Below are 21,108 nucleotides of genomic sequence, written 5' to 3'. Positions count from 1 at the left end.
ATAATTCTTTATCTTGACAGGTATCCGAGAGAAGTATATGAAGTGCAAGGACATATATTTAAATGTATTCTTTATAATGATCACTTAGGTACAAAAATTCAAATACGGAGAAGGTAAAGACAAAGTCTTAATCTAAAGCAAGCTTTTCTAATACAAAAAGTACTTCAAATACATTTATTGTGTTTCAGATACATTGTCACTTTCAATCTCTTTTTGGTCCTTTCATGAGGTGCTTACTACTGATGGTTCTGGCATTGGCAACTTCTTTATGTCTGCATCTTCAACAAATTCTTCTACATGAGGGTCAATGGGCATATCTTTTTTGTAAACCTCTTCTTTTTGTGATGGCTATTCTTCTACAAGACGATCTTCATCTTCAAACGACTCCATCTATTTGAAAAACTTTGATAGGTCATCATTTGTGGTCTCTCTTCTATCAAACTCTAGCTTTTCCTTTGAGCAAGCTTTGCAGTTACTCCAACTATTAGCATTAAAATTATCTATCATGCTTTCAATTTTCTCCATGCAAAAGTGTGCTACATCAAGTTCTCTGTATGTTGTAATATAAAGCTACAATACAAAAACAATTTTGTGAGTCAAAGAAACTATATTATTTGTGCATTAAGTGTTATAAAGAAATAGACCTAAGAGGTCTTGCTTTTGTAAACATGATCCAACATGGCTTTGGCATTGTACAGTAAATACCATCCACACTTATGATTGTCCTTTTGTTGTGGTACCTGTCAACCAAAATAATTCATAAGACAAAACAAACTTACAAAAACAACAAGAGCTTAGTACAAGAAAGAGAACTCAAACCTGAATCTTTTGATGTATAACTTCTTTAAAAATATTTCCCAAAGCATGGAAGCTTTCAATGGTTGCAAGGAAAATGTTGACACGACTGTTGAAACAGTTTATAATACTTTAAATCTTTTTGCTTAATACTTTTTGAACGACTTTAAATTTCTTATGCTTTGATATCCAAGTGTGTTGTTTTCTCAATAGAGTTCAAATAAAGAACTACTTTTTCTTGCATGTCTAGCATGACAAGACTCCAATGGTTCCTATAAAAAAGATGAACAAAAATAAATTTCACAATTGACAACACTTGTTGTAGTACACAACAATGATTTACCTTGAGATATATGGCAAAATAATAGTTCTCACACTTGGATTGCAGTGGGTAAACCAAGCTATAAGCTCTTGGGGAGGCTTTCTTTCATCTAAAAAACAAGAGATTTGATAGTCAATTATAAACACCTCATCTTGTGCATCCTCAGGAAGTTCTTCTTTGATCATGCTGCAATTGAACACTTAAGTTAGTATCATAAAAGCAATAGGTGAAAGGAGCCCTTCATTAAAAACAAAAAAAAATACAACCTTATGAAAATCATGACAAGGGTATCAGAGATGTCATTGTCAAAGCTCTTCAATATTTGGACATCTTGAGCTTCCAAAGGGACAAAGGCAACATGGTTATTGCCTTTCATTAAGACTTCGACCTTTGGACCAAGAGTATTTAAAGTCTTTAAAACATTTTCTTCTTTTTGCAAAATCTTCAATTGTTGAGCCTTTCTCTTTAACTCTTCATAGTCATCCCGTTTTAATTTTAGCCTCTCAATTCTGTCTTGGTTCAGCCTGGTATCTCTATTATGTATGTTTTTTTCAGTCACTTCTTCTACTTTCAACCTTTGGGCCTTCTTGCAGGAGGAATCAAAAGAATGTCTTTCATTTTTTTATCTACAAATGATGGCATATATCTAAATTGCTCGTAACGGTGTCTAAGCATGCTTAAGCTTGTCATGTCTTTAGGCATAATTGTAACTCTATGAGCATGTGTTGCAAGAATGAAAGTGTCATTAAAATAGTATAAGATAATCTTTACAAGCTTCTTGAAGACATGCAACAGCTGTAGCTATCCATCTTGTCCCACTTCTACATATTTCTGTTATCTCTCGCACTATCCTGACAAATGGTGCTTTAGGAATGCAATTTGTGGTTGCATCTTGTGCTCTTCTTATTAGTCTTAGAACACCTAGATATTGTGAAACCCTTTGTCTCCTTGGTAAATTTACGCTTACACTAGAACTTGGTCTATTGGTCTCTTTGGATGAGCTAACACCATTTGGTCCAGTAAGCACTTCTGAAGTTGTTCTAATGCTTGAGGGTTGAGAAACATGGCCGCCACGACTTTTCTTTGCGGTTTGTTTTGTTCTTGCTATTTTCTTTTTTGAAGAGTACCTTTATCACAATAGTGCATTGATTTAATACCACAAAACTCTCTCTCTCTCTCTCTCTCTCTCTCTCTCTCTCTCTCTCTCTCTCTCTCCCCCCCCCCCCCCCCCCCCCCTCCCCTATATATGTGTGTGTGCACTTACACTTAGATGTACATGGAATGCCATACACACTAATAAAATTTTGTTGTGAGGGCTTAATAGCATTTCAAGTATATATATATATATATATATATATATATATATATATATATATATATATATATATATATATATATATATATATATATAGAGAGAGAGAGAGAGAGAGAGAGATTTACATGTGTGTTTATGCTTACTGGCATATACTTGAAATGCTATTAAGCCCGCACAACTATATTTTATTAGTGTGTATGGCATTCCACGTACATCTAAGTGGAAGTGCACACACACATACATAGGTGGGGAAAGAGAGAGAGAGAGAGAGAGAGAGAGAGAGAGAGAGAGAGAGAGAGAGAGAGAGATTTACATGTGTGTTTATGCTTACTGGCATATACTTGAAATGCTATTAAGCCCTCACAACTATATTTTATTAGTGTGTATGGAATTCCATGAACATCTAAGTGGAAGTGCACACACACATACATGGGGGGGGGGGGGGGGGGGGGGGGGGGGGTTTATAATATATATATATATATATATATATATATATATATATATATATATATATATATATATATATATATATATATATATATATATATATAAATATATATATATAGAGAGAGAGAGAGAGAGAGAGAGAGAGAGAAAGAGATAGTATATATATATATGTCTCTCTCTCTCTATATGTGTGTGTGTGTGTGTGTGTGTGTGTATGTGGGTGTATAATACCAGATTTACAAAAAACAAGTGTGTGTATACACACACACACACACGTCCATACAAAGATAGGTCGAGAGGTTGTATTTATCTAATCTATTTGTCTAGCTATAATATATAATACGTATCATATAACCATCTTAATTATCTATCATATATAATACTGGATAATATAAATCATATATGTGTTTGTTTGGTAGGGGTACCGATGCATTTTAGATAGACTCGCGAAGGGGGAACCAGCAAGATAAGGAGAGGACGGAATTGGAGGCTGAAGGAGTACGAGCGAAAGTGCGACGCGACAGAGAGTGCGAGAAGAAGAGCACGACGATATGGTGAACTTGCTCTACTGTAATGTGTAGAGCATAGTGAGTTCTTATTAGGTTTTAACAAAAGAATATGTGTACATACCTGGCGGCCCGCCCACTTACCTGGGAGATACCATTGGGCTTTATACCCCAACAACCTCCCACTTAAAGTCCGATGTGGTACTTTAAGTGTGAGAGAATCTACTATACAAGCTAATATACAAGAGATGTAGAGAAGTGATGTACTACCCTACACCTAACTACTTGCAAAAATGCGCAAAGCTCTCTGAGGAAAGTCCTTTTGTAAGTAGATCAGTAGGATTTTCTGTGGTGTGAACTTTGACAAGCTGAAGTTGCTTATCCTCGAGCATTTCCCTGATGAAATGATACTTCACATCCACATGCTTTGTCTTTGAGTGATAAACTGGATTGCGAGCCAATTGTATAGCACTTTGACTATCACAATATAACACAGGCATCTCTTCTTTGATTCCCAAATCTGTTACTAGCCGATTAAGCCAAATTGATTCTTTGCATGCCTCTGATGCTGCAACATATTCAGCCTCTGTAGTAGACTGAGTAACACAATCTTGTAATCTAGAACGCCATGATATTGCTCCACCAGCCGATGTAAAGACATACCCTGATGTAGACCTTCGGTTGTCTAAGTCACCTGCATAATCTGAGTCTGTAAAACCCTTTACACTTAGCTCCTGACTCCCATAGCATATACGCATACTCTTTGTAGCTTTCAGGTATCTCAATATTCCTTTCACTGCCTCCCAATGTTTCTTGCCTGGGTTTGACATGTATCGACTTACTACTCCCACTGCAAATGCAATGTCTAGGTGAGTAGCAATCATTGCATACATCAAACTACCCACTGCAGACGCATATGGAATCTTATCCATTTCAGTCTGTTCTTCCTCAGACACAGGACAATCTTGTTTGCTAAGTTTCACATATGGTGGCAATGGAACACTCAGTGCCTTTCCCTTCTCCATATTGAAACGTTGCAAAACCCTGTCAATATACTCTGTTTGAGATAACCAAATCAACTTCTTTGATCTGTCTCTCTCAATGCGCATACCAAGTATATAACTTGCCTCACCCATGTCTTTCATGTCAAACGATTTTGCCATCTTTGACTTCAAAGCTGAAATTTCTTCCAAGTGCTTGCCAGCAATCAACATGTCATCCACATACAAAATAAGGATCATCCAACTACCATCCTTAGCCTTCTTTGTATATAGACAGTGATCGAACTCACTACGTTTGTAGCCTTGAGAAAGCATAAACTTGTGGAATTTATGGTACCATGCCCTCGGTGATTGTTTTAAGCCATAAAGACTCTTTAACAACTGGCATACCCAATCTTCCTTGCCTTTCTCAACAAACCCTTCTGGCTACTGCATGTAAATTTCCACATCTACGCTGTCTTGACATCCATTTGGTGCAACACCAAATCTAATATGGCAACCAATGCAAGAAAGCATCTCAATGTAATCATCTTGACCACCGGAGAGAAGACTTCATCAAAGTCAATGCCTTGTTCTTGCTTAAAGCCCTTGGCAACAAGCCTTGTTTTGTACTTTGGCTGACTATCATGAGCGGTGATCTTATACCTGTAAACCCATTTACAAGGTAGAGCCTTTTTGCCCTGTGGTAATTTAACTAGCTTCCATGTCTTGTTTTTATGCAGAGCTGTCATCTCTGACTGCATGGCCAATTGCCAATTCCCGGAGTCCTTCATTTGCACTGCTTCCTTGTAACATGAAGGCTCATTGCAATCAGTCAACATGACATAGTTCATAGATGGAAGAAACCTATCAGGAGGTTGCGTGACACGTCCAAATCTACGCACAATAGGTGGCTCAGGCTCAACCACAACCTGTGGTTCCAATCTATCCTGTCCTTGCTCCTCTTGAGCCCTGACATTTTGTCTTGCACGTGCAGGTCCATCTTCTTGGAAGACAACTCTTCTAATCTCCTCAACCCTCTCTGGTTTAGAATGATATTTGGATTCATTAAAGTGAACATCATTGCTGCGGACAACCTTTCTGGATTCGGGATCCCAAAGTCTGTACCCCATCTCACTAGAATTACCATAGCCTAGAAAGATGCACTTTCTACTCTTTGGCTCAAGTTTGTTCCTAAATTCCTTTGGAACGTGAGTATATGCCTCACAACCAAAGACTCTGAGATGCTTGTATAAGGGCATTTTGCCTGACCATACCATCTCTGGCACTGAATCCTTCTGCAAAACCTTGCAAGGAGATCTATTTACAAGATGAACAGCTGTTGATACAGCTTCAGCCCAAAACCCATTTGGCAGTTGTGCATTAGACAACATACTTCTGACCTTCTCTTGTATGGTCCTATTCATCCTCTTAGCAACACCATTTTGAGGAGGATTGTAAGGAGCAGTAAGTTCACATTTTATACCTTTTGACTCACAAAAGTCCTGAAAGGCCTTTGAAACATACTCTCCACTATTGTCAGTGCGTAAGCATTTAAGCTTCTTGCCACTCTGATTCTCCACAAGTGTCACAAACGTTTTGAAAACACTAAACGCTTCATCCTTGTGCTTGAGAAAGTAAACCCATACTTTCCTCGAGTAATCATCTATAAATGTCATAAAGTAAGAAGCTCCCCCTAGAGATAGGTTAGGCATAGGTCCACACAAATCACTATGAACAAGTGCCAACTGTGTATCTCTTCTATTGCTTCTATGCTTATGTGGCTGCTGTGTTTTCTTACCATACAGACAATGTTCACAGAATTCAAAATCATTAAATGAAAAGCCAGGCAAATAACCAGAACGAGACAAGATTTCCATTCCCTTCTTGGACATATGTCCTAACCGGCAATGCCACAAAGAAACGTTCGGCTGCTCGGTTACATTGATTACATTTTTAGAGACATTTGATACATAAATCATGGAAAGTCCTCCAGAATTTACTCCATGTGCTATTGTCATAGAACCCTTGGATATCTTCCACATGTTCTGTCCAAAAGTGGTGACGTAGCCAGCATCATCAAGTAAACCTGTGTTGATCAAGCTCTTTGTAATTGTGGAACATGTCTCACATTCTTCAACGTGAAAGAAGAGCCATTCTGAAAATTCAATTGAACATCTCCAACACCTAAGATCTCACATGTCTGCCCATTGCCTAGCCGAACATGATCTTTAATGGTCACATAAGAAGTAAACCACTCCTTGTTTGGAGACACATGAAGTGATGCCCCTGAGTCTATAATCCAGTCACTTAGTGCATTTCCATCAGATGCTGTAAGAAGAGCTGAGTCCATTGTATTCTTCAAGAAGTAGATGTCTCCTGACACTAGATTGTCATCCTCTGCAACAGTGTTTGTCACATTTATTTCTTGAATCTTCACTGAGGACTCTCACCATGGTCTTCATCTTTCTCTTTGCCTTTTTCTGCTTTCCATTCTCTGCAGTCTCTTTTCATGTGACCCTTCTTGCCACAATGGTAGCATTCTATGTCACTCTTGCCTTTAGCACTGCGGGACTTGCTACGAGACTGATTCCTCTTTCCACCTTTGTACTTTTCTTTGGTCCTTCCCCTGACAACTAAGGCTGTTCCTTTGCCTTTGTCCATTGTCTTTCTATTGGTTTCTTCAGTAAGCAAACTTCCTTCTACACATGCTATGTTCAAACCATCTAGAGGTGCAGAATTACTCAAAGTTGTGCGAAAAGTGTCCCAACTTTCCGGCAATGTGATCAACAGGAACATAGCTCTAACAGGTTCATCAAACTTGACACCTTGAGCTGACAACTGACTATAGATTGTGTTGAATTCATTCAGATGATTGGACATAGGTGTCCCTTCTTTCATCTTCAAGTCAACAAGCTTCTTAAGCCAGTATACCTGTGAAGCTGCACTCTGCTTCTCATAAAGATCACTCAGCTTTAACCATGCTTGATAAGCCGACATCTTGTCTGCTACATTGAAGTAAACGCTTTCTGCCAAAGTCAGCATAATGGTAGAAAGTGCCAATTCATCCATTCATCTTCGCCCATATCTTCTGGTTTTATCCCCTTGAGCTTTATAGGTTTTATCTGCTTCTTTTGTACCAACACGTGCCAAATCTGCTGCTTCCACAATGGGAAATTGGTTCCATCCAGCTTCTTGATATTGTAAAGAGCAGTGTCCTGTGATCCAACCATAGCTACACTTCACAGTAGTTTACTTTCCTGGGAAAAATTCGGCAGAGTTTCCCCTGTAAACTGGCCTCCGAACCAATATTAACCTGTCAATGAACCAAGAAAGCTTCAGATTCTGCAGAAATTTTGGCAGAGTCTCCTTTGTAAAATGGCTCTGGTGTACTAAAAACAGACCAAAAAACAACTCAAAAAATCACTGTCTCTCTAACACTGTAAGCTGTGGGTAAACCTGTCCTGCACCTGTACTGTCTCTGATTGTCCTGTCACTGTCCTGTAAGCATAGACTGCGACAATGCCTCAACGGCAGTAAAGCAAAGATGCAATCCCAGCTGTCTAACTCATAGTCAATACATCCTAGCTGCCTATCTAAGGGTTCTCGAGGGATCGCTCCAAGACCTGTATCACCGAAAGGATCTCAACATTCGAGAATCCCCCAACTCAATAAAACCTCACTCGACCCTCAACAAAGGCTGCAGTAAATCTGACAGTACATAGACTTCCCACAAAGTCATACATCCACAAATTTCCCACTGTATGCTATAACCGCTGCGGCGGTTGTTTGCTGCGTGACTCACAGCCAGCAAACCCTCAACAGACATACATCATCTTTGACAATACATCCCATGTGGAAGTACCTACAATGTCAGGATGAAATCTGGAATATCAAGTAGCAAACACAAGTTACCTGATGAACTAGTGGATGTCGCCTACAGTCTGTGTGTAGATGCGCCCGTGTTGTATGTGACACGCCTCCAAGAACTGTGAGCCGTCCTTCGATGTGTAGACAGCCACAAATCAACACTCTGGGAGTGTCGATATCCTCAACACCTGTAGTCGTAGGCCGAAAACCCCAAATTTGCAGAGTCGGATCTGCACCCGCCGAGACCACGTAGTCGAAAATGGCCTGCGCAGAACTTTGTCGAAGCCGAACGGTGACCGAGATGACCTCAGAATGAAATTCTGAGCACACCGAGCCCTCGCTCTATTGTAATGTGTAGAGCATAGTGAGTTCTTATTAGGTTTTAACAAAAGAATATGTGTACATACCTGGCGGCCCGCCCACTTACCTGGGCGACCACATTGGGCTTTATACCCCAACAGAGGCTTGGACAGACAACAGGACCAAGGCAGATCTAGTTGTGTGGGCTAAGGCGTAAAGGGTTGTGGATCGATTGAGTGTAAATGAGCAAGTAAGGTAAGTGCATGTAATATACATATATAATAGACATGTATATATTGTGTGTGTGTGTGTGTGTGTGTGTGTGTGTTTCAGTTGGATGTAAGTGAAAAGTTATAGATGCATTTTAAATATTTTGTAAAGGCAAATAGCATTTCAAGTACATCCAATGAGAGTAGGATACACACCCTCCCATCCACACACACATGCACATGCATTCGACTAGAAAGTCACCGCATTTATTTGCTCGCAATAAACAAGGTTCATAAATACATCTTCAACCAGCTAAATTGCAAAATATTACATAGACTATAAGTTTGAATCAACAAAAATTAGGAGAACTCATGAATTCTACTAAAAACTCTTTTTTTTTTTTCAAATTTGGACCTAAAACTTGAGAACTTTTAAACATCATATCACATGTCAGCTTGTCTAATAATTTTCTATCACCCAAGTGTAGTCGATTGGTTATGGGATTTTCATCTTGAAAAACAAGTCTTGAGTTCAACTCCCCTCCTAGGCTAGCTCTATAAGGTCTCTTGGGATAGTTTTCAACAACATTAAAACTCTCTTCTTCTTCTTCTCTCTCTGTCCATCCATCCGCTAGTGCTCGGAAAAAAACCTACGTATAGTGTAATTTGACTTTCTTTTCTATATTTGTCAATAGAAATTTAAATATAAAAAGTAGAGTTTAAATCATTACACTCTCTCTATCTCTCTCTCTCTCTCTCTCTCTTGCGCGCTCCCCATACACGTGTACCAACTGCTCCTAGCGTTTCGTGCTTTTGTGTGCGCCTTTGTACCACAGCAGGGTCACTTGCAAGTTCGTCACAGCAGCACAGCAAGGCTTCACACCGTGTTGCCGTCATCGGCAGCAGCCCATCATCGACAACTCTCTCAGCACGTTAATTGTAGTGCTACCTGTCGCTAGCAACAGCAGAGGCGCCCGTCGCCAGTAGCAGCAGAAGTGACAGCGCCCGTCGTCAGCAGCAGCAGAGGCAGCTCCGCCGTCAATATCCTCGTTGTCAACGTCAGCATCGTCAGCAAGTGGCTCTGTCCTCAGCAGCGATAAACGGAAGAGGCGGCCATCCCGTGACATTTTCAATGCAGGAGAGAGGGAGAGAGAGAGAGAGAGAGAGAGAGAGAGAGAGAGAGAAGTTTGAGCGAGCGAGCGTGTGTGTGTGTGTGTGCGTGTGTGAGAGAGAGAGAGAGAGAGAGAGAGAGACCACATTGATATAATCCTTGTGGATAGAATCCAATGTCCAGGTACAAAAATAAAATGAAGTAAAACGAAGGATAATGATACTGGTACATACTGGCTCCTCTTCATGTATTAGGTCGAATCTTAAGAGATTCCTCTTCCACATCTCATGATAGCATTGTGTGTAGCGATGCAAAACTCCCAACCACAATCGAGCTCTGTCACTCACTACTACAAGACAAGAGTTTTTTAGCTAACCAAAACAATGCAAGGAGCTCTTGCACTCGCTTCTACAAGATAAGAGTTTCCGAGCTAACCAAAACAGCACGAGAAGCTCGCTGCCTTGAAATCGACTTTCAGTTTTTTTATTTAAGACTCCTTCCCCAACCCCACTGCGCATGGCCCCCTCACTGGCCGACTCTACAACGGCAACTACATAATGCCGACTGGCTGCTCCTCTCGTCTCCTACTACATAGTTGCCCGGCTGCTCTTCTCCTATCGCGCGCCATCTCATTTCTTTTCCTTCTTTCCCTCTTTAATCACTAAGGGGCATCTCCCTTTATCCCTCGTTTTTTTGAATTAATTTCAGCCGGTACCCCCTACTAGAAAAAACTAAAACTAAAACACTATAATTGTCAAACTAAAAGCATTGTCATCATTGTCAATGTTGAAGGATGCCCGATGTCGGGCATTGTCCGAGAAAGTATAATTCATGTTGAAGAGCAATGTCAATGTCCACCGTTGTAAATAGTTGTAAAGGGTGTCTTCCATATCGTGCTAGAATAGTCATGATGCTTAGATGGAGCCTCTGTTGCTATTGTGGTTACCCTCGTAGACATGGACGTCTAGCTCTCCCAAGATTTTAGTGGTCGGGGCTACAAAAATACATTTTCCCTAACCGATCAAAATAAGGGGAAACTTGAAATTCTCTCAGTTTTTAGGTCAAAATTCGAAGGTTTTGCTGGTAATTACACTAAAACTTCTATAAATTTACAAGTTTTCTTAAAGGCAAGCTCAAAATCTAACTAGGAATTTATAATTGCAGCCAGTTAAAATACACTAGACCTCGGTTTTTTTCTAACACTCAAAATACCTGTCAAACCATCTGAATACACATCCGAGTCAAAAACTTCTAAACTGGCTTAGAAATTGACTTTCAGTAGACCAAAACACATCAAAACTGAGAAGGAACCATACAGAGGGATAGCTTGTACACAGGACAACCCCAAGTATCTCTCAAATCCCAAATCAAACATCAAAATCAAGTCAAATTGATAAATTTGGGAAAACAGGCACTTCCAACCAAGAAATGGTAAAAACTTGACTTTTTTGAGTCCAAATACAAAAGTTTCTGGCAGGTAGTCTTAAAATAGCCTAGTGAACAAGCTAGTGAAGTTTCATCTAATTTGGTCCCAGAACTACGATCGCGATCGGTGTACCTCTGGCCCAGATATAACTCATTTTTGACCTGTTCATAGACCTAGACTATTTAACATATCAGAAGTTGTCAAAACTCAAATTGGACATATTGTCAATAATCTGCAAGAAAAATTGTGTTGAGATCATTGTGAAAGTGTTGAATCTGCTGATAGTTGGAATGATACAGTGATCTCATAGCCATCCAGTGTATTCGTTTGCAGAGACCGATCAAGTAACAATCCATGCAATCGCAGGAATTGGAAGATCATTCCATCTCTAGGTAAGAGGTTTGGATTCAGTCAGTAAATCCCACTTTCTTCATGGTTTTGAGATCGGGAAAACAAATCAACACCAGATACCTAAATTTAGCGGATCAAATAAGTGTTGTATCAATGGAGGAGAGTGTAAACCAAGGGATAGTATGACCGTTAGAGCCGATCCTTGAAGAAGGCAGCTCCGATACTTCTTCGGAAAGATCTTTCGAGTATGTCACAGAACACTTGGGACAATCAAAACTAAATGAAAGGGAAAACATGGTAGCAGGACTATCAGACCCCTCGGCCACATTAAAGCTATTGTTCATCAAGTATCAATATGACAACAAGCAAGGTGCCAAGATTTACAAAGATGGTATGGACCGCTACTGTGTGAAAATAGAAGATAGACCAAGTGAGTTCAGGGACTTAGTGCCTGTGAGCTATAGCGGAGACAGGTACCTAGATGACGAGGGTATCATGTACTTGGTAGTCCTGAATCCTAACATTGTAGACAAGTGGGGATTGATGGACACAAAAGCCAAAATAGACGAGAAACATGAGGAAAAGGCACCAACAATGAGCTCACCTAATGCGAGATTAAGGCGAGAAAACAAAACGTTGAGAGTCAACACTGATAATTTCTACTTGGGGTTATACAAGTATAATAATGAAGAGCAAGATCTCTATTATAGATGCAAGGAACCCTACGTCGGAGAGATGACTGAGCAGAAAAGACTTTATGTTTTCACCTACACCGAGGGAGCAGAAATGAAAATTGCCACATACGACAAGTATGGAAGACGATATGCAGTAATCGATAAAAAAGAGTTGAAAGGATATACGTACTTTGGGGGACCACTTCATCAGTATTATGTCACTCCAAGCCCACTAAGACCAACACCTACAATTGTTGTGCCAGAACCCGTGACCACAGGTGGAGGGAGGACTCATGTAGCCAATTCTTTCAGTCGACCTCATTATTCGATGCCAAGCCCCATGGGAACGTTACATTCCAGAGAATCAATGGCTACGAATCGAGGTAGAGTAGTTCCTATCTCTACACATACGGCTGTAGGTCAGACATTTGCAGCCACCCCATCACATTTGCCTCCTAGTAGTAGATTTGGGGTAGGGGAGCCAATGAGAGCAACCTACGACCTCCATGATGCACGAGAATGATTAAGTCGAGACACGGGAGCAATGAGATTGACCGTAGACCATAGACGGATCAGGCCATCCCAAGTAGCAAAGTGTGTGCCAAAGAAGTATAGTGGATCGGGGGATCCATATGCCCATGTATCGCTCTTCAAGCAAGTCTTAAGAGCAGAACAGATCACTGATTTCCATTCTCAATACGAGGGATTCGAGCTGACCTTGGAAGAGACTACCCTAACATGGTTTCAACCTTTAAACCCTAAAACTTGTCCGAATATTGAACATGTATTGCGCGAGTTCGCAGAAGAATTCTCAAAACGGGGTATAAAGCATAATATTGTATCGCAGATATACGCTTTTAAACAAAGGGAGAATGAAAAAGTGAAGGAAGAAACCTTGAGATTCAAGCAATACATTGAGAGATGCCCAAGGAGGAATTACCGCAGGACGAGAGATTGTCTGTGCTCTTCGTTGAAGGACTTAGGAATGAAACCTTGAAAAAGGACCTTCACTTGAAGTCCTGTAGCACATTTCAACAGGTTACAAGAGAAGCGTTATATCTTGTCGATAACTGCAAAGCATATGGGGAAGTGTCAGAGGATACTGATTCAGTAACCAGTGGCTCTTCATCGATTAAAAGCGAACCCTCTACCAAGAAAGATGCTCAAGCGTCCTTGATGCCGACAACTGATTAATTGATAGAGAAGGTAACGAAGAGAATGCAGCAACATATGAGATCAAATCCGATGTTGAGACAGTCTCAGACGAGGAAGTGTGACATATGCAGGGGGGGGGGGGGGGATCATCCGACGCCGTGGTGCACACAACAGCCGAAAGCACCAGTTGTGAATAGACGAGTACTAAAATGGTGCGCCATAGAGCAAAAATGGACAAATCATAGCACGGAAGAGTGCTTTTATAACAAAAACTATGTGAGGGAAAGACCGTATGGACCTCCAGCAGGACCATCCTAACCACCTCCTCCAAGATATCAAGTTGGACCAAATATGAATCTGGTAGCAGAAGCAGACAGACCTCAACCTATGTTGGGTCAACAACCTCCATTACCACAGGAAAATAGAGCCATGATTAGGTATGCTCAACCTTGTGAATCATCACCAGGAACAAATAGTACACTTCAAGTTTCTTAATATGAGGAACCGAATGAGCCTTACGCAACAGAACCTGAATCACAAATGTACGCAGACAAAGCCTATCAACCGTAGGGAAATAGCGAGTATATGGCACCACCGACGTATGTAGCACAACCTTCGAGAGATCAATATTTGGTAGACGAAAGAACGTTAATGTTCATTGCGAACCAGAATTACAAACCAAGAGGATATCCTAATAGAGCAGGACAACCTATGGGACCACCTCCTCAAAATCAACCACCAATTGGACAGTGCTATAGCTGTGGAAGTACGGATCATTGGGAGCGTAACTGCCCTTTCAAAGGCGAAAGAGTGAAAATTTTTGGGGCTGCAGATTGCCCAAAGAATCCGAACAACAAGGGAAAAGCAACTATGAATATTGTGGGGGTGATACCAAGTGCAAGCAGCAGATCAGAAACCGATCCCATGATCCAAATCAATGCGATAACCAGAGCCCAAGCCAAGGACTTAGGGAAAAACGAACCCTTGGAGGAAAAGGTCGAGTTGCCGATACTCACAGAAAATGAGAGTTTATCCGTGAGAACCCAGCGAAAATCTTGGAAGGCGAAACGAGACAGGATGAAAACAAGAAGGTTGAAAACCCAAATTGCCATGCAAAACGAATTGCATGAAACAAAGGAGCAATTGAAACAAAAGAGAGAGAGAGTAAAACTACTCAGGTTAACAACAAGCTGAGGAAAGCGTCCTCAGGGGGATCAGTCTCGGTTGAGAAAGTGCTAGAGCCGTTAGATGCTCTATTACAAGCGTACGAAGCAAGGCTAAAACCAAACCAAACCTTAGAGCAGAGATGGTTAACTTATCCTCAACCAGAAGTGGAAACGAAGCGTTTGGAAATGTGTAAACACCTCATTGAAACAGCCCAAGCGTTGATGGAACCTAAGGTGGTTAGAACCCCAAAACAAGAAGAGCGAGAAAAAATAAAAATCGATGAACCAAAACAAGTAAACGGACCCAGTCCTGAAACGATATTGTCACTGGATCATCGAGTGGTGCCGAACACGACTGATGACGCTAAGTCAATGACGATAATGCCAATTCCAGAAGTTGAAGAACAATGGCCACAACACTTATGGGAAACCATTAGAAACAGAAAGAATGGAAGCGCGACATTGCAATCTGCTCCAATTCCTGAGATTAATGTGGATAACAGATTTTATCCAGCCGATGTATGCGGATGCGGGAACGGAGGATTCGATGGAAATCAAAGCCCAATCCTTGAAAACCCTGCCTTCATTTATAGGTGAATACGAAGCACAATCGAAGATAAGGTTAGTTCCATCTTAGATGAGAACTATTCCACATATGGCTGACTCAAAAAGTCTTCAAGAGATGCTGTCGACACCTATAACATGCACAATCACGCTGTCCAAACTCTTGAGAGTCAGACCACACTTATGGCAAGACATGGGGAAACATTTGGAGCACAAAGGAGTAAAGATTCCTCTTCAGAAAAACCCTACGAGAGAAGAAAACAAACGGGAAGGTCAACCCAAAGCCCAACCAGTGCCCATAAACAAGGTCGGAGATTACTATGAGGGCGAGGAGGGTAATACAACCTTACCTATTGAATATCAGGATATAAAAACGATAGCTATCCTATACAGTGGAGCGAGAGTGGAGATTGCTACAAAGAAAATCTGGGAGAATTGGGACCGTCCAGCTCTCAGAAAAACGAGAATGAAACTGCAACTCGCAAATGGGTATGTAGAGAGACCATTGGGAATCCTGGACCAAATATTTGTAACTTTGTGTGGAATTAACTATGAGCACACTTTTACTGTGGTGGATTTTGGAAAAACGAACAACTTCGACATTATTTTGGGATGACCTTTTATGCGTCAACTCAAAATGATACAAGATTGGGGGTACAACCAAATCTACCTAAGGCATGAAGAGCTAATAACGAAAATCAACATGAAGGATCACAACTATAGAGACGTTGCAAAAACACCAGTGCAAGAATTTAATTCAACCACTGTAAATAAAAAAGAAATACCTGCATGGATGCAAACGAAAGCGCATGTCTGGATGTGTGGAGCATCTAATTGTGGAGACGTAATCAAAGAAGAATGCGTTTTGGAAAGACTCGTAGAAGACGAGGCTTATCTCCCAGAACCTTTCTCTGAACATTTATTTGAGCCATTTAGGTGGACTCAAATATTGTCAGCCTTGAACGTATGTGTTAACGAATGCACACCTACAAAATTTTGTGACGAAGAAGGATACGACCTAGTAATGTTGCAAATGGCTAGCGTCATCCTTGAGTCAGGATCGGAGAGCGAGGAACAAGACGAACCACCACGTGAGATCGAGTGTAAAAGAATAATTGATGAGATATCTGTAGTGAACGATAGGAGTCGAATAGAGGAGGAATTCACAGATTCACTAAGCGGTGACCTTCCATCACTGGATGATGAAATCCAACTGATAGGGCTGATGATGAGAGATCAAGTGCATCAGAGACGAATAGGAAATTCAGGTCGAGACAGGACAGATTTTACGAGTTTCCTAACCAAAAACCTAGTCGATAGGAGCGGTATAAATCCAAGAGAACAAGAAAAACAAGGGTGAATAAGCATAATCCGATGCCTCTTGTCAATGACAGAACGGGATATCTAAAGCTTGTCAAAGCTGATGATTGTGTCAAAGACGAGGTCACTGACCGGTTTATCAAAACTAAACCATGGAAAAACAACAAGAAGAACAGACACGAAATGCAAACGACTAAGTCACATAAAGGGGGAAAAACAGGGTCTGGAATGACCAAAACAAAGAGGAAAATGGAGTACAATAAGCTCAAGCGAACCCTCAGAGACATATAGACGACTGACTTTGAAACAAATGAGGACACGAGTTCTGACAAGATGGATGCACCGTCCCATTATAAGAAGTATACCATACAAGCTAGGAAAATCATAGTGCAACAACCAATGAGGGAACTGAAGGAACCGGGTACATCGTATGACGGTCCTGAAAAAGCCAAACGAATAGATCTAGTGGAGCCAGGAGAAGATCCAAAACCTGCATATATTGCCACGGATCTTACTGAAGAAGAGGAAAAGCTTTTGGTAGCTATTCTTAAACAGCATAGAGATGTGTTTTCATGGTCATGTGGCTTTGTCTACTAATATACCTTTGGTATAAGTGGGCTTTGATGTCTGCCATGCGCATTTAACTGTTGGGTCCGTGCTGAATGTCTCCCATTGTCTGGTCTCCTCAAGAGACTCTTCCCCTCTCTGTGAAGCTGTAGCAAAAAGAGAGTCTCTCTCTCTCTCGCTCTCTTGCGAATGGTAAGAAAAGGAAGGAAATATCGAATGGCTAGCTCATTTGAAATAACTCCATTCAAGTGGCTATTGTGTGGGCTTAAGCCCGTGTGGTGGCATTGTTCTACTTTTGGCCCGGTCACTCTGCTCTTTGGCCCCCAATTCTGATACATAGGAATTCAAACATGGTGCCATAACTTTTGGCTCCGGAGTTTGACATACACCATAATTATTTTTGTGAGAGTGTAGGCAAAGACAAATCCAACGAGCTATTGTGCGCTCAAAATTGAGCCATTAGGAAATTTCGGAGGTCTTTTGGAGGGCCTTTTAGAAGAGAGACAAAAAAGTGCTCCTCCAATGAAAGAAGAGCTTACATTACGTAGAAAAATAGATTGATATTAAGAAAAATATAAAAAAGGTGTCAGTGGTCCTTGTAAATGGGTGCCTTTTCATTCAATGCGAATGTCTATTTCATGAGGTAGGCGATGCTCATTTAATATGGCTTTCGTCATCATTGAAATTTAAAAAAATCACAAAACTATCAATTGGTGTTGGAATTTGAAGCTTTTGACACTGCCTATGCGTCTGGAACGTCCAAAAACCTAAAAAATACCTATCTACTTGCCTCAATCTGACACCCGGAGAGGGAGAATTTCAAAAAACCCCTTAAAAAAGGGGGATTTTGGATCATGGCACGCGAGGGACCATCTGGAGAATTCTAGATGACCCTCTGCACGCCGTGATCCACGTTTTTTATTTTTTGCCTCACGGTGCCCGGAGGGCCATTTGGAATTTTCTAGATGGTCCCCCGTGCGCCGTGAGGCAAAATCTCCTTTTAAGGAGTATTTTGACAATTTCTCCCTCTCTGGCTGTCAAATTGAGACAAGTAGATAGACATTTTTTAAGTTTTTGGTCATTTTTTATGCATTGGCCGTATCAAAAACTTTAAATTCTAACACCAACTAATAATTTTGTGATTTTTTAAATTTCAATGATGATGAAAGCTATATTGAATGAGCATCGTGTACTTCATGAAAACGACACATGCATTGAATGAAAAAGTGACCGTTTTCAAGGATTTTTGAAAAGTTAGGTTCACTTTTTAAAGTGTTCAGTTGTTCTTTTGGACGTACGCAACAAGTGCAAGTATATTTTAAGAACATTTTCTAGAGAGAGAAATAGAATTTCTTAGAAGGCCCTCCAAATGACCTCCGAAATCTCCTAATGTTTGGTCCCCTTTGAAGCCCACTTTGTCCGGCCTTTGGCTTTTGGCTTCTTTAGCCACCGAAGCTTTTCCTCTGGCATCCTTCAAGGATCTCTCTCACATGAACACCCGGAGGGGAAGGGGGGAGGGGGACACTTGCGAGGTCTCTAGTGTACCCTCCCTTGCCTTTACTTAAAAAATCGGGACCCTACTGGGTGTGGGACACTGTCCTTACACACCTACCACATCATAGTGTGATTTTTTGTTGTTAGATCGTTGTCCACTCTCATCGCGCTGCCAAAATGGCAACTTGCATCCACTGGGCCGCTTCTGCACAGATGCACGCACTTAGAGCACCCTCTCTCTCTCTTCTTGTTGTGTACCCAAAAAGAGGAGACGCCATTGCTAAACAAACAGGCGAAGTTCTCTCTCTCTCTCTCTCTCTCTCTCTCTCTCTCTCTCTCTCTCTCTCTCTCTCTCTCTCTCTCTCTCTCTCTCTCTCTCTCTCTCTCTCTCAAGCTTGGAGCCCGCCGGTAAAGCACGCAAAAAAAGAGGGATCTTTCTGGGCGAGGCTTTGAGACCTCGAGGCAGCCATTACCGTGGAGATTAGGCAATACAGGGTGGGCTTCAAGGGTCTCAATCTCCCTCAATAAATAAGGACAAGCAAGGAGGGTTAGTGGGAGGTGGGCGAGAGCGCAATTGAACTTAACAAGCACAAGCCAATGGAAGGTTTTTGGAAGGCGAAGTATAGTTATGATAAAAAAAAAGGGTGTGCAAAAGGGATGTGTTTTGCAAGATAGAGAGCAGGCCAACATTTGATTGGGTAGGGAAATTTGTGGGAACTAAAGAGCAGGTAGATTGTACAGGGTGGGATTTGTCTGACATTTACAGATTGCTTCCATCGAGTTGGGATTTGTCTGACATTTACAGATTGCTTCCATCGAGTTGGGATTTCTGATAAGTGGGTTTGCATATCAAAAAGCATACTGACGATGGCGTATGCAACCGATCTGTAACATGGTTTTCAGATATCAATTTATTGGAAGCATCTACTGGTTGTCAGCACCAAGTGAGTATTGATATCTACTTTCAGCTTATTTTTCAATGTTATTCTTGTTTCGAGTCATGATTTTCTCTTACTCTTGCTCTATAAGCATCTCTACTTATTCTTACTAAAACTAAATTGGCCCTAACTGCACATGTTTCGCTTAGTTTACGCCTCGATTGCTTATCCATATTCAACCAGAAGCCCGACGCTTTCTCGATCGACCTTGGAGAACCGCGCAATCCGACACTGTCTAGATCGATTCCCTCAGCACTTCAAACTCTACAATCCCCATTTTGAAGCACTTTTGGTCTAAAATACCACATAAAGTATACATTTCCGTTATTTGATGTCATAAGAAGTTCTAACATAGAACATAGATTTTTTAAAGTTCAAAAAATGCAGATGAAACGTTTTCTTTCATCCCGTGCCCAAAAGCGGCACGACAGCGTGGAATCTTGGCAGATCAAGCTAATAAACCTAACAAGCTACTAGTATGAATCTAATATATTGTGCGAGTAGGGGTTCCTAGGTTTTCTTTATTAAAAATATCTAGAATCTTAGAATCCAAGACTCCAAGGAAGGGTTTTTTCAATGCAATAATAAAGTCTAACCACGATTGTAGTCGGTCCAAAAATACAATAAAAAATCATTATTTGTAAACAGTAATTGTGATATCAACTTATTGTGTATGAAAGAGGATATCGGGGAAGAAAACCAACACATATCTTCATAATTTACTCATTGGATGCACCTAAATGCTCAAAGAATGAATTCAATTGTGTTGGAGGTCACTTTCAAGAATTTCAAGCGCATCTATAGCATCAATAGTTTAAGTGCACTTGAATCGCGTCGTACAGTATTCATTTAGTTTGAATTGACTACTACACATTTCAAGTGCACACACACACCCACATATACACACATAAATTGATCTACATAATACATACATGCATGTATATAGTTGAATTGTGTGTGTGTGTGTGTGTGTGTGTGTGTGTGCCAGAGAGAGAGAGAGAGAGAGAGAGAGAGAGAGAGAGAATCTTTGCCCAAAGGTTATGACTGATTTGAAAAGAAAACGTGACTCTCAAATTGATGGTATCTCATCTATTTATGACAATTTGGCAACGTCTACCTAGAATACAAATCACATAGGTATATTATACATCGATAATTCAAGAGAGGTTTTTCATAATTGCATTATGACCTTGCTCTTCTAATATAGACATTTGTTATTACAAATAAAAACAATCCCGAGATTCTATTTCAAGAATTTATACATGATTGTGGAGCCATGGAATCATATGATTCATTTTATACAATGTTTAATACTCCTTTTGAACTTGAAGAAACTCTTATTTTTCACAAAGAAGCTTTACAGGAGTACAACAAAGAGTTTGATCAATTGGTGGATTCAAGAATGGTACTATACCTTGATGAAGAATATATTCACACTATAGATTTGGTTCAAAAGAATCCATCACAATCCTCTAGGCTTAACAAAAAGTATTCCGCCTTATCAAAAAATGTCAAACTAAATCTTTCAAAATGTCTGAAGTGCAAACACAAATGTAGACTATTAAAGAAAAGTGTGGGGCTCATTGTGTTTTTGTTCT

The 21,108-nt window shown here is 40.6% G+C and overlaps 1 protein-coding gene across 1 annotated transcript; it reads right to left on the bottom strand.

Moving 5' to 3' along the window:
* Positions 1-541: 541 nt before the first annotated feature.
* On the bottom strand, positions 542-1,493 carry LOC147422557 (uncharacterized). Its single transcript, XM_086503496.1, has 4 exons — positions 1,384-1,493; positions 1,139-1,303; positions 706-740; positions 542-570 (listed from the first exon to the last, which is right to left on the bottom strand). Exons 1-4 carry the CDS (start codon positions 1,491-1,493, stop codon positions 542-544), a joined length of 339 nt encoding a protein of 112 aa, XP_086359622.1.
* Positions 1,494-21,108: the final 19,615 nt, after the last annotated feature.

Source organism: Adiantum capillus-veneris, chromosome 27 (genome assembly GCF_014529385.1).
Source record: "Adiantum capillus-veneris isolate H3 chromosome 27, ASM1452938v2, whole genome shotgun sequence".
NCBI classification, from domain to species: domain Eukaryota; kingdom Viridiplantae; phylum Streptophyta; class Polypodiopsida; order Polypodiales; family Pteridaceae; genus Adiantum; species Adiantum capillus-veneris.
This window is presented reverse-complemented; position numbering and strand designations above follow the sequence as displayed.